The sequence below is a fragment of the Chaetodon trifascialis genome, chromosome 9 (genome assembly GCF_039877785.1).
Source record: "Chaetodon trifascialis isolate fChaTrf1 chromosome 9, fChaTrf1.hap1, whole genome shotgun sequence".
Lineage (NCBI taxonomy): Eukaryota > Metazoa > Chordata > Actinopteri > Chaetodontiformes > Chaetodontidae > Chaetodon > Chaetodon trifascialis.
Genome location: NC_092064.1, coordinates 16,862,316 through 16,876,573, shown reverse-complemented (window position 1 = coordinate 16,876,573; position 14,258 = coordinate 16,862,316). Strand labels below are relative to the sequence as shown.

General features: G+C 42.3%; 1 protein-coding gene across 1 annotated transcript in view; it reads left to right on the top strand.

Moving 5' to 3' along the window:
* The first annotated feature begins 783 nt into the window (after positions 1-783).
* Positions 784-14,258, top strand: part of gosr1 (golgi SNAP receptor complex member 1) — a 23,452-nt gene continuing 9,977 nt past the window's right edge. Inside the window, exons 1-6 of the mRNA XM_070970324.1 lie at positions 784-852; positions 1,300-1,411; positions 2,603-2,690; positions 3,107-3,214; positions 3,386-3,477; positions 7,205-7,279. Coding sequence (XP_070826425.1) covers positions 819-852; positions 1,300-1,411; positions 2,603-2,690; positions 3,107-3,214; positions 3,386-3,477; positions 7,205-7,279 — 509 coding nt within the window. The 5' untranslated portion in view covers positions 784-818. The remainder of the gene's footprint in view (positions 853-1,299; positions 1,412-2,602; positions 2,691-3,106; positions 3,215-3,385; positions 3,478-7,204; positions 7,280-14,258) is intronic.

Sequence of the window (14,258 nt, the reverse complement as noted above, 5' to 3'; positions counted from 1 at the left end):
AACAGTGTTAATGTGTAAATCCTAATCATCTGAGGAAATGCCCTTTACCTCTTTTTTGTGAGTAGAGGCTGCAGGGATGTAGCACATACTAAGTTAAATGCCAAATATATATCAGTCTGCATTATTGCCTTTTTCTTGCATTTTCAATTTCACCTGCTCAGGCAATAACAGTTGACATAAAGTGGACTAGCACACTGTGTATATGTGTGTGTATTTCTTTCTAGGTGATTGAATGTGTCGGTAATGTGTGTAACAGGGATAAAAAAGAAACTGCAATATTTTCTACAAATGGTTATGTCAGCTTGAAACATTTCAGCGTCCTGTTATTTGTCAACATTCATGGAAGAAATTATGTTTATTGGACCAAGTGTGCAATGGTGTGTGTGCTAGATCACACACAAAGAAATATCACCATGAAAATATGAAACAATTGGTTCAGTTGTAGTCTTTTGACAAACTGCTCTACCTTTAACATTTGTTTTGATAGATGTATAGTACAAAGAGCAGAAATCAAACATTAAACATTGACAGTGTAGATTCATAATATCTGGATTTTAAATGTTTTTTTCTCTCCAATAGGATGTTTATTTTAAACAACATAATTGTAATTTCTCGGAACCTATTGTGGGATTCCCAAATGGCCGCTTGGTGGCGCTGTTTTTATAATTAGAGCAGGTAAGGCAGATCCTGGGTGGTGTTGTGCCTGAGAGGCTCAGCTGAGGGCGATAAAACGTCGCTTTATTTTTGGTTCGTAAGTCGACGTCTTCTACGGACACGTGACACATCCCGGAAGTTGGTGACGTCCCAGAACAACAAAGATGGCAGGCATAGGAAGCAGCAACTACTGGGAGGGTAAGGGAGTTAAATTTGACTCGATTTTATAACAAACAGTGTTTGCAGCAACACCTACTACATTATTTATAGTGTCCGCTAATTTGTCAGTGTCATTGTCGGCGTGTTTTGCTCAAACATACACGGTTTTAACACATACGTGTCTACAGCTATTAGCTACCAAACATATCGCCATGCAACTATTCCGTTATTCCTCAAGCTGCTAAAGCTGTGTCGCGTCTCTGAACGCGTTTATCAACTCGTCACATTGAGAATCCGTCGTGTCAGCGGTTACACTCATTAGATGGTAATTAGGAGAAACCTGTTTTTTCCCGCGGTTAGCTCGTTCAGCATACCCCGTGCTACAATTTAATAAGCGTCGCTATAGTAATAACGTGGCTAATTTTTTGGCATTAAACGAAATTGAGCCGTTTAAATGTTTTGTGTGTGCGCGCGCCTGTGTTCCAGATCTGCGGAAGCAGGCGAGACAGCTGGAGAATGAACTCGACCTGAAGTTGGTCTCCTTCAGTAAACTGTGCACCAGCTACAGCAGCTCCAGGGATGGACGTCGAGGAGACACGTAAGACTACGTTTTCTGTCGCATCTACAAGACGGTGTAGATTCACAGTCTTGCAGGTCAGGTCAGAGATATTTATAAGTAAGGCAAATGTAGTTTGAGTGGACAAATACACAGTTCACTGAGGGAGTCAAACTGCCTCTGACTGCTGCTGGTCAAATCATGGCATGAGCACGTGACCTGATTGGGATTGATGGGTTGAGTTCCCTTGACGTGTTGGTTAATACAGTAATTTTAGAGCTGTAATAGTTAGCTGCTCAATCAATTAGCCGATGAACAGATTACCATTATGACTGATCAAGTGATCATTTAATTAAAATTTCAAGCAAAATGCCCTAAATGTTTCTAATTACAACTTTTCAAATATGGGGTTTTGCTTTTTGATTCAAGTAGTCTATTGTCAGACATGTCCTCAATTTAGTGAGAATTACAAAAAATGGCCACTAGTTAAAAACCGTTTCCTGGTCAAAATTGCACAATGGAAATGATGCCAACGTTTATTTAACAACCTCAAGGATCACCAATGAGCAAACTTTGGTATGTGGGTGGAGGCTTGCAAGCACAGGAAAGTGCTGGCTGCAGGAAGGAAGTGTCTCTGGCCCACACGTTGAATCCATACCAACTCCAAGAGTCTTGTTCACAAGCTATAATATCCTAGAGAGGAAGGAAGTGAAGTGGAAAGTCCCCATAGTTATCTTATTATTATCACACTACCAGTGCACCTTGTAATTAATTATGCTCCACACAGTAACAACCAGCAACAACTAGCTGTAGAATTGAATGTAAAAAATGTCACACTCAGGATCTGTGAATGGAGGCAGAGTATGTTGCCTGATGAATATATCTCAGGTCGTGCTTGCTTTGGTGTCCATGTGGACGGTGCTGATAAGCATCTTAAATGAACAGTACTCATCAGAGTTCATTGTAAATCATTTCTAATTCAACATTTATTTTTACTTGACTCCTGCTGAAAATGTTTTCATGCAGTTGACACTGTTTGAACCCATGTGTACAAGCAACAATCCTTTAATATCAAGTTTTACATTCAGCTTTGTCAGTGGATCATTTAACCCAGATCAGTACTAGCATTTACTGTAATATTTAGACACGCCAAACCTGTTAAAGATTTTCTTTTACAGCATCAAACAAAGTAGTCGTCTAATTGTTCTCCATTCTTTGTTTTTCCTCGTCAAGGTCAGACACCACCCCTCTGCTGAACAACTCCACCCAGGACAGGATGTTTGACACCATGTCAGTGGAGATTGAACAGCTGCTGGCCAAAGTAAGTAAATTCTCATGGGCCGGTGGCCCATGAAAGGCCAGCAAAAAGAACAGCACTGGATTTATGCTGGTCCTGTCTGCTTGTCTGCAGGCTCCACTTCTCCACAGGCTTTGCATTGCACTCTAGGATGCTTCTTCATATTTGATTCAGGTCAACTCAAATATTTAAGATTTACAATACTTCTTAAATTTCTCCTGCGGTGGTCCAACGTCAGCCTCCGCAAACAGCAAGAGGTCATAACAGAAGAGTACAGTTGAACTGTACAGTGTGGTTTCTGAAGTTAATGACACAAATACAAGAGATATAAGTTGCAAACAGTGGCGGGGTCTCAAACTCATCTGCTGATATCCTGGTTTCCCTGCTGTGTTTCTTTTGCTGTGTCTTGTCCATCCATTCATTTTCTATCCCTCTGTCAGCTGACTGCAGTGAATGACAAGATGGCGGAGTACACCAACACTCCGGGCACGGCTTCTCTCAATGCTGCACTCATGCACACCCTCCAGAGACACAGAGACATCCTACAGGTTTGCCCTCTTATTCTACACTCTTCAGAATAGCAGTGTGGTAAAATCATTTGGTAAATGAACTTTATTAAGCACAAATGTCCGAGTGTTTCCAGTCTGTCCTCTTGGTGTTTACTGCTTGTTCTTCCTCCAGCCCTTCTTCATTTTCTCTTTTGTTTGTCTTCCACGCAGGATTACACACATGAATTCCACAAAACCAAAGGCAACTTCTTGGCCATCCGGGAAAGGGAAGACCTGCTTGGGTCTGTCAGAAAAGACATTGAGTGAGTACCCAGTCACACCACCCCACCATTCATTTGGCCATGCATCGAGTATGCCTGCATGTGTTGCCAGTCATGGGAATTTGGTCTCTGTCGTGTATTTCCACACTGTAAGGCCATTCCAATGCTCAGAAGTAATGATAAAGGTTGGTCAGAGCCAGCGCATAATCTTGCATTGTCTTGCTCACATGAGACTGTACATGGTACTGCATACAAAACAAATAATACTGTCATGTGATGAATTGCTGGTGTTTGATCCTAGTGGCTATGCAGGCATAAAAACGGCTGAGCATTATTCACATTGCTTCTTTGTTGTAGACCGTATTCCTTGGAGGGCTAGTTGAACCTTGACTTCCACTTGGCACGCTCTTGAAAAATGTTGCCTATTAAAACCTAAGGAGATTCATGGCCTCTTTGGCCTTGTATTGAGAAAGTGTGTCCTCTCTTCAGATTGGCTCAGTTGTGAGAGTATTGAAATGAGGCGGAGGATCCCCCAGACTATGGCCTGTCTTTTTTTTTCTCTTTTTAAATGGCTTATTGATCTGTAAGACAGCGGTGAGCACTGCAGGATTCCTATTGATCCCTCTCCATCCAACAAGTATACACATAGTCTGTGGATGCCTCACACAGTTATACATGTTCCAAGGCCTCACAGTCACTTTATGTCCAAACTCATTAAGCTCTCAAAATGCAACATTAAAGTTCATCTGTAAATGAATGAAGTTAACCTTTTTTGAGAACCACTTGTATCAATGCACCACCAAGCCATCATTATCTAATGACAATTTGTAGTAGCAGCTGCATGTAAACAGTCAAATTTCAACTGTATATCTACTCACTTAGTAACATCCCGTGAGGTCAGCACCGCACGCAACAGTTCACTCGATCGTCTCATTAAATCTCGTTGCTAAGGAGTGACACTGACCCTACTAATAGGCTCAGTGCTGATGAATCCAATGCATAGAAATGAGCCAGTGTTGTTGATCCAGTGTTCTGCCTAACGATGACTAATGTGCCAAGGGGCTGCTAATAAGGGAACTGTCTAAGCTTACAGGTAGAGGAATTACAGCGGCTGCTGTTGGCCACAGTGCAATGAGGTGTCGAGTTGTACTTTACATGAGGGAATTTCTTTCGAAGAGCAGTATGCCCCTAACCTTTGCTGGTGGGGCATGGGAAAGTGATAAGCTCAGACCTGAGATTATATAAAAGCAGCAGTATCCTGCCTGGAAGCTTGAGGGCTAGCTTATTATTTTTCACATCTTGATCTGTTGAACTGTCTTTGCTGTAATTCAGCTCATGAGAAATAACAAAACTGTGAGGTGAAACTGACTTTGTCTCGCTTACACACTTTCTTCTGATGTTCTCAGAGGGGCACACAGAAAGTCAATGATCAGTGTTTTATTCAAGTTTACTCAGTAGTGTTGTCCACAATATTAAGGAATTGTTGTGAGGAAAAACAGAGATATTTCCCCCAAATCACAGAAGCAGAGGCCAAATATTTTGACTTTATCATTTTATCAAACAAAGTGTGAAATTGGTTCATTCTTTGCTCGAGCAGCCTAGTTTAGACCTTGAATCATAATGACGTGCTAATGGTCAACTTGTTATTTTAATAGATTGAAAATGAAGATGTGCTCGGGAAGCAAAATGTTAAGTTCCGTGTGCTCTGAAATTTTTAAGCTTTCATCATGTTGGTGTTCCATTGATGGAAGTTTGTGTTGTAGCTGAGCCTCTTTTCCCCTTTGTCAGGTAGAGGGCAGTAGAGATCTTGGACATGGAGTTAGCCTGACCAGGATGCTGCTCGCTGATCATTTTTCCGTGTAGTGTCCGTGCTGTTTGCACTGCACACACAAAAAAATCATACTGATAAAAAGACGTAGTGCACACTGTCAGATTTATGCAAGCACCTAAATGACCAATGAGACATTTTATCAAACACTGTCAATATCTTTCAGTGTGCTCACACAGAGAGAGACACACACACACACACACACACACACACACACACACACACACACACACACACACACACACACACACACACACACACACACACACACACACGGCTGCACCATTCATAACAGTAGAATGGAGCAGAGCTGAGCTCAGACTGAGCGCTGCCTCTGCTCCTGCTTTGATTCTAAATGTCAGCAGCCAAAATGACAGCTAGCCTGTGATTTACACCGGTGCCCTTTTAAAAAGCCTTGCTGGAGTGATGAAGCTGGCTGTCAGTACAGGCAATTCTAGCCCCACAAAGGCATCGGCTCTGCTGGTGGGGCGGCCAACTTGGGCTCGAGGCAGCCACTGTGGAGTGTGCTGTGTGTGCACTGAATAAAGTATTCCCATTCAACGGCTTCGAATGGTGCACTGGGGATGAAGTAGGCACATCTGTTCTTGGCTGGGTGGGGTAGGTTGTTCGTGGTATGTGTGCGCGCATACTCTTTATCTTGTTGTCGCCACAGGAGGGTAGGGCTGTTTTAAATGACCAGAAACCCAGGAGAGCCTTGCGAGTCAGCTGTTCAGGGATGCTGATAGCTCGAGTTGCATTAAGCAAAAGAGAATAGATGTGATGTGTTCGCTCTGTGAGTGGTATGACAACCCACCCATTAACTTTGACTGCTTTGCTGCCAGATAGCTCAGTGATGGAGCAAACCATTTCTGCTCCTTTAGTAACCCGACACTGTGGTGCTATCAATATGTGGATGGAATCAGTGGTTTCTTCCATAGATAATGCATAGAGTAGTATAAGAATTTTAAACCATAGTGAACAAAATCAATAGTTTATTACCCTTTCTAGGCTCCCACCCAGCCACTCTGAACCATTATCTGTGTAGTACAGGGGGAGGTCAGGTCGAGCAGCTCCTTTGGCCCTTTACCGCTGTCCGGTATGGCATTTTTAGTTGTGTTAAGGTATGCTGAGCTGTGATTTTAGGCTTTTCTATTGCTGGCTTCACAGCAGGGAGAACAGGTCTGGATTCCTATGTCTGGCTCTGCTCGGGAACAAGATGACCACCGCTGTCCCTCCAAGTTGTTGTAGGAAACTGACTTGACATATGTGGCCATGCAGGTGACTAGAGATGAAGCACATTTTTAAAAGGTTTGCTTTGTAACATAACCTGCGTAACACAAGGTGGTTTGTTCCACTCCACCCTGCTCCCTACTCTCAACCAACCAATAACGGCCCGTTTCCTGATCTGCTCCACTGCAACCTTCCTGGTGCTGTGTTAAGTTACGGCTAATGTAAACTGAATATTTCCTGCTGCTGCTGCATGCTTCACATTAAAAGCTTTCCATTGGTGAACCGCAAGAAGGCTTTTACTGTAAAGCAGGTACAGGAAACGCGGTGGTATTGGCGCCGACTGCTATTTGATAAAATTTGGCAAACAGTTGTATGAAGACTGACGGATGTGTGGATGAGGAAAAGAAAAGGTGATGAAAAACTTCTCTAAATGGATACACATTCACATAGTTTTTTATCCGACCAGCTGAGTCAGACACCCACTGATATGAATAGACGTGGTGGTGACTTTTATTAATAAAACAGATGTCACCACTAAAAACAGTTTACTGGCGCCCCTCCAGGCGTAGATGTCATAACCTTGTCACAGCCTGAAGGCTGAGAACTCTTTCTCTGGTTCTTAATATTGTGTCACCTTATGCAAAATATTGTTACGTAACTTTAATTTGTGCCTGCAAAGTGACAGTGTTGTTTTCATCATCGCATCTGCAGGACATACAAGAGTGGCTCTGGGGTCAACAACAGAAGAACGGAGCTGTTTCTAAAAGAGCATGAGCACCTGAGAAAGTAAGTCCTGATCACCTTTCTTTGCCATACATGAAGAATTTGAAGTAATCAAGAATCCAACTTTTTAATCCACTCTGCAGTTTTTTAAGGATATTTATTAGTTTTAGGATATCAATCCAAAGAGTTCAAAGTAAAACTGCTACCATTTTTCCAGAGCTGCACAGCCTTTCTTGGCGAAGTGGCAGCCTCAGCTTTCCATAAATCAAAGCTGGGATAACTCATGTTGAGAGTGCAGCACAGCCATTTGGAATAACACTGGTCACTGATGTTTGCTTGTTAAGCTCTGGCACCCCTTGGCACTTTATTTCATCATGCTTTTACTCCCCAGCAAATGGGAAGCCTCTTTTTTTGAGATATTACTTTCATTAATCTAGAGTTTTCGTATAATTCAGGATAGAGATAAATGTAGACGTAACCTTTTGTGCTTTATTTAATGACCTGTTGAAGAAAATATCGGCAGTGACACGTTTAGATTTAGTTGTCGGGGAGAAATTACACTTTGTTCTCTTGCTCAATGATGCAGAGTAAGCAAACTCATAAAACAAATGTGCCAACTTTTGCATAACTGCAACTTAAAGCTTAAAGTTAGGCAGACTTTTCATACTGACACAGTAGGTCATATCGTAATCTGCCAGCAACCTCATTAGTGTCCTACTATCATTTGGCTGACTCTCAAGCACTGCAGAACAGCATGAGGTCGAAAAGTTTGTGAAATCTCTGTGCGTGCACTTGGGTGTGAGAGGTGTGAGAAGCATCCTGTGTGGAAAGTAAAATTGGATGTCAGCAGGGCACACACTCACGCTCAAACAAACCACAAAAAATAAACCACGGAAGAGCTTTTAACATTGCCCAGGCTCGAGGATCCCATCTGATAATTTGGACATAGTCGATAAAAACAAAGCAGTCTGATTGAGTCTCACTTTGGCTAAATGTTTATTTCCTGTTTCAACCTCTCAAAGGAATAATGCCTCAATTATTCTCCATCAAGGCCTCTGAATTCATTTGAAAACACGCTTTACCTACTCTGACAGGGCACAGCCAATGGTTTATCTCTTAATTTAGGAAATGAAAAGGAGTTTGTAGAGTGACTGAACTCAACAACATGAACACATTTGAAATACAATGCTCATAAAATAACTTGTGCAACTTCCCTGGTCTTTTACCTTGGATGACTCTTTCAGTACCAACATACACAGAATTGTTCAAATTGCAATTCATCTGACTCAGCAGATTTCCTAAAACTCCTGAGATGGAGTGGGTGGAAGCATGACATGGGGTACATCATTTCACAGTAAATCCAGTTTCCTAATAGGCCATGTACATATACAGTATGTGCATGTGTGTGGCTATGTACACACATTTGTGTATGTTTGTTTGGTTGCATGTACAGACAATATAGCTTTATTTGAAGTATGACTGATAGAAAACCCTGTGAAGTACTACTTTAGTCTGCTGTTGGCCCTGTTTCTAGAACAGCTGCCATGCTCTGTGGCAGTAACATAACGTTGGATCTGTAGCATATGGTGATAAAACTCTTCCCGTACAGAAATCTGTGCTTTGTGCAGTTGTCCATTGCTGATGGGTGGATATAACTTCTGCTGGAGTTGATCCAAAATGTATTTACATGGGACTCATATTGGGGGATTTGGTGGTTACATTAGTTTCAACTCAGTGTTCCTTGAAGGATTGCTGACAAATCTCTTTAAAGCAGTGGGATGTCCCCTGAACCGTGAGACCTCAAACGCCCCAAGTGTAGCCTACAGCTGTTACTGCCAGTCAGCCTTTTTCAAGTTATAAGCAGTTTAGTGCAAGTGCCTTTTAACAGACACATTGGAAAGGTGCTCTGTTTGCTCATATACTGTCATACCGAGGGATGATCTGATCCCATGCCTCGTCAATATATTATAAACTTAAGTATTTCTGCTGTCTTTCAAGTGGTCCCAGGCCTCATGTTGCATCACATAAAATCCAGTGTGTTCTACACTGTGAACACATTTTACAGTAAATTTGATAAAAAGAGAACACTTGTTGTATCACTACTCGGGAGTCCCCCCCCCCCATCTCCAAATAGCCAAACTGAATACTGATGATAAAATAATCTTAGAAATGTGAAATGAGAGCAGGATTGGCTCGTGGCACATTGGTCTGAACCTCCTCTGGCTTGCTGCAACCACTTGCATTTCCAGCAATCAAGCTCTTATGCCAATCCAGCACAATTGATCAGGATATTGATAATGAAATTACCCTGTTAAACCACAGCCTATATTAGACGGCTTCCCCGGACCATTGACAAAGATGGAAGGAGAAAGAGGAGATTGGAGATGAGTGTCAAGTTACGCTTGATTGATCCTATTAGAGCCATAAAACAGGAAAGTGGGCCCTAAGAGAAGAGGACTAAAATGTGTTAGTGGCGAGAGCGATGGTCTCAGTGAGGGCATAGCACGGATGCTATGAGAGAGGAGAGATTCTAGTTAAAATGCTCTTCCTGACACAGCCTGAGATGCTCTCTTTTCAGAAGACAGTTTTATGAATAATGAGGTGTCCCATATGTTGGCTTACGTGATCTGTTTGGATCTAGAAAGGTGTTTTAGATGTTTTTTAGCTGTCTGTGCAGTTGTCTTTTTGCTGCTCAGCTTGTGATAAAACTCTGTTCGGTGCCTTTGGCTTTTTACCTTAGGCCAGTGAGCATACATGAGGATGAAAATGTTCTGTCTTTACAACCGTTTCAGAGTAGATAATGTAATGTATGATCAGTATAAATGGGCACAAACAGCATAGGAGGCATTGCAGTGTGTGTGTGCGTGCGTGCGTGCGTGCGTGTGTGTGTGTCTGTTTGAATCTATAATGTATTGGCGAGTGATGGCACCAACATTGCCAAACAAATCAGCTAAGACTAATCACTTTCCAATGAAAAAAAAAAAGAGTCCCCTCCAATAAATCTGCAAATGACTGCTGTGGGCCGAGTGCTTGCCAGCCTGCATTTATTCTCAGCAGAACCTAATGAGACAGACATGCCTAGATTCATTTTTAAGATGGTCTCCTCTCCAGTCTTTGTTGGTAGTGATCAACCTTTTGTAGTTCCATGTCAGTCAGACCTGCCTGCACATTACGTGATGAGATAAGACTGGGCAAGCAGCAGCAGCAGCTGGCAGCGGTCCAGCTGGTCGGATGGGAGCTTGCTGGGAGCCAATGATTTTGCCAGATGGCAGCCTCTGTCCGTCTTCAAGCACCTTTACCTTTAACTTGATGCAGTTTAGTTATTACAGCTACTGTAAGTACTGTTGCTATGTCTTTAACTGTCCACTCATCCCTTTCTCCATTTCCATCCTTCTGTATTGGTTTTTCCATCTCTGCCATAAAGATCAGTGTTCATGAATAAACTAGATGGAGGGAGGGGCAGGTCCATTAAAAGTTCATGGAGGAACAGCTCTAATGTTAGTGGTCACTCTGATAAGGACTTCCTGTCCAACACAGGATATTTCTTTTGACACAGCAGTGCTGTTGGTGTGAACTGTGGCAGATTGATCAAGTCGGGACATGAACACTAGTACTCATGATCCACATCAGCAGTTACCGGTGGAAAGGATGCCTGAGTCAAGCATGTTTTGAATGCTTCTTAATTGCAGCCACAAAGGACACCATAGTTGCTGAACTAATCCAACATAAATTTCAAACACAAAGTACAATCAATTGAAAATACTTTTTTTTTTTTCCAAGTGAGTGCTACAAAGACCAGAGTGATCGGCAGAAATTCAGTCTTCATCGCTGCGTTTCTCAGGCTTCGTTTTTGACTTAAAGTTGTTACGTATACAGTCTTCTTGTACCTTTTTTGAACTTTTTCAGTCCAGGAGCTATGATTAAACCAGAACAGTTTATTGCCCATCGAAATGATTGAAAAGCTCAAATGGCCAGTAACAGAAGATATTTATGGGGAAAGTAATTTGGACTTTTACTTCCAGGACCTTGATGGCCAATATAACTCTCCCCACTTCTCCAATCTGCCTAACTTTCTGCAAGACCTCCTTTGTAACAAAATGTCCTATAGTGTAAGAAAAAAGTGTTATTTGAAACCGCATTACTGAAGTATGGTGCAGAGCGAAGTAATGCTGCAGATGAAAAAGACACAATTAACAAAAGTCAAAAAGTATAGCTGTTTGTGGGTGCAGTTTTTCCCCAGGATTGTAAACAAATTATTTACTGGCCACAGTCCCCACATGCTGCAACCTATTCCTCATTCTTACTCTTTTTTTTTTTTTCTTTCTCTGTCCCTTGTCCCCAAGTTTGAGACCCCAGCTTTTAGCCTGGCCTGTTGCCCACGTTAAGAAGTTTGATCTGAGCTGCCAGTTCCCCGATATGCTCATGTAATCAGCAGAGGAGAGCTCTGAGGATTCTGGGTAAAGTCCTGCCCTGTTCTCTCTGGCTCACCAGAGGGATCCACGCAGCTGAGTTCAGATTCAGTTCAGGAAGTTTAGAGGTTCAGTCAGATGTTTACCCAACAGGAATATGAAAGTGTCTGAGGCATTTTGGGTCAGCTTGTTTCTGTGCTGTGCTGAGGTTGATTTTCTAGGATGAGCTGCTAGAAAATGGACCCAAGCACCTAAAGGACACACGGTTTTGTCAAGTGCATCAACCGTATTCATGAACTAGCTCATATTTATCAGCCCATTATGATCACAAATGCATTTTCCTGTAAAGACAGTATCAGGATTAAGATTGTGTACCATTTGTTGCCGCTTTGTAATGAAAGAAGACACCTTATCTAATTGATTCCATTGGGTTTGAAGTGCCGGTTGTGCTCTGGGTGCTTGGTGTGTGTATTTGCACAAGGGCCTCCCATTTCAACAGTGTTCGTCTCAGAGCAGCAAAATGCTCTGTGTCACCTCAGCTTTTTCTCTGCTGTCCATTCACAAGGTGTCGGGCCCGGCCCAACCAGCTGATCTGACAACAGCAAAGAGGGGAAATAGCTGGTAGCTCCTTATAAACAACTGCGACTCAGTTTTGAACCACCGTTCTTATGTCTTCGTACCCACCAGGTTTTCAGAAGTAGAGCATATTGCCTGCCCAGTTTTGTTGACTTGCTCAGATTGTGTTGATTTGGTCATTTTTCCTCCATGTTTGTGCTTCTACCATGGGTAAACGAGCTACGTAGTTAAGTGTTTTCTTTTTGTTTTTTTCAATCAGGTGTCTCCACGGGCTATTTTAAGAAAATGTTATGTTGTTCCTGTGTCTGACTTCTGTTGTCTGTGCAGCTTGGTGCAGCTTCTGTCAAAAATAGACGAGGTGCGTATTTTAAGTGGAGCCGAATGCTGAGGCGTTCCTGTGAGGCTTCTGAAACGCTCTGCAGCACATCTGGTGGAATCACCATCATTGTCTAGAATGGCCATGATCATCTCTGGCGGCCACGTCACAGCTGGAATGTGGTGCGGGTGAATTGCTTGGTCGAATCAACCTGTTAGTCCTTAGTTATTGCAGATTCCCAGCATTTACCAAATTCCTATGTTTTGCCACCATTTGCCTTGTTTTCTCTAAGGACAGGGTAATCTTTTTTTATTCAGGGTTTTATATATATTAATTTGCATCAGAGGTTGCTGAATAGCAGAGTTACTGTCAAGATCATTGTGAACCTTATGTAAGGTGTGTTATGTATGTAGCAGTGGATTCTGACCTGCTGATTTTCACGTGTGAGTATTAAGCAGTCTTTCCATTTCTTTGCTTATGTGTGAATGGCAAGTGGGAGCATGGAAGCATGCGGCCGTGGTGGGTTGATTCATCACACAGGGAAAGGCAATTAGCTTAGAGCTAATGAGTGATTTAATGACTGCAGCAAAACACCATTGACCAGAGGAAACGGAAGGAACCCACTCAAACCTGAAATTACATACACATGAACATGATTGCACAGTCAACCTCACGACTACAGCTTGATGATGGAGGGAACAAAGCATAAATCTTTTGTCCCATCTCATTTCTGCATATAAAAACTCGTTGAACCAAGGCTCACCTCAGCTCACCGCAGCTCTCCTTTTGCTGTTCAGCTTAAGATTTATAAGTTGAACACTGTGGACAGACAGTTAAATGATCAGTCATTCTGTCAGTCATTTGTCTCCACAATATCTTTGCCTCATGAAGTCAGCATCATGAGTTTGTGGGTTTTTTAAATATTTAAGACTGAAAAATAAAGGGTGTTGCTGGTCTCTAAGACTGCACGGTCCGACTCCCACTGTGCTTTGCATCGACTACTGGTACTTGCAGTATCCATTGCTGCACCCGCCCTGCTCCCACAATCCCTGCCTGCCAGCCACCATTCTGAATTTTGTGCCAGTTGATTCTGTTTCAGTGTGACAGAGACAACAGATTTGATTTTACAAACTACTGCCAAAGCACAGTTTGGTGCTTGTGTGTGGAGCTATAATCCAAGAACAGAAGGCAGTCCAGCCCACATCGTGACTGTGTGGTGTCCCTTGCAGAGTCCTGTCTCAAGGGCAGCAATTTTGTGATATATGTAGAGCTCTTGCACATCAACATATGTAATCATTCATCCCTCCTACCTTTCCTGTAACCCTTCAGGAACTAAAATTAAGTTAAGGTAAATGTAGTTAAATGTAGACCAATTCAATGAATATGTACGGGGCATTCACATAAGTGAACATGCATAGAAATTGGAGTCGTGAGGTAGAGATGAGGTAAAGACTGTGATTGCAGGACCAATCTCAAAGTAATTCCATCAGTATATAACCCAGAAAATTGTCTGTCCTCTAAGGGATCAGTTTGTCAATATTTGCCCACATAAGTGACTTGGACAAGGTCCCACAATCAAATTTAGTGACAGCCTCTTGATGGTATTACTTAGTGTTGTAGTTGTAATGCATCATTTTTGGTCTGCCTGAGCCAAAGCTTGTTTTTAGCTGCTGGCCTTTTGAGCTTTGTAATAATCAACAGGCTTTTTGTTTCGACATTAAGTCTTCCTCAAATCCAGCAT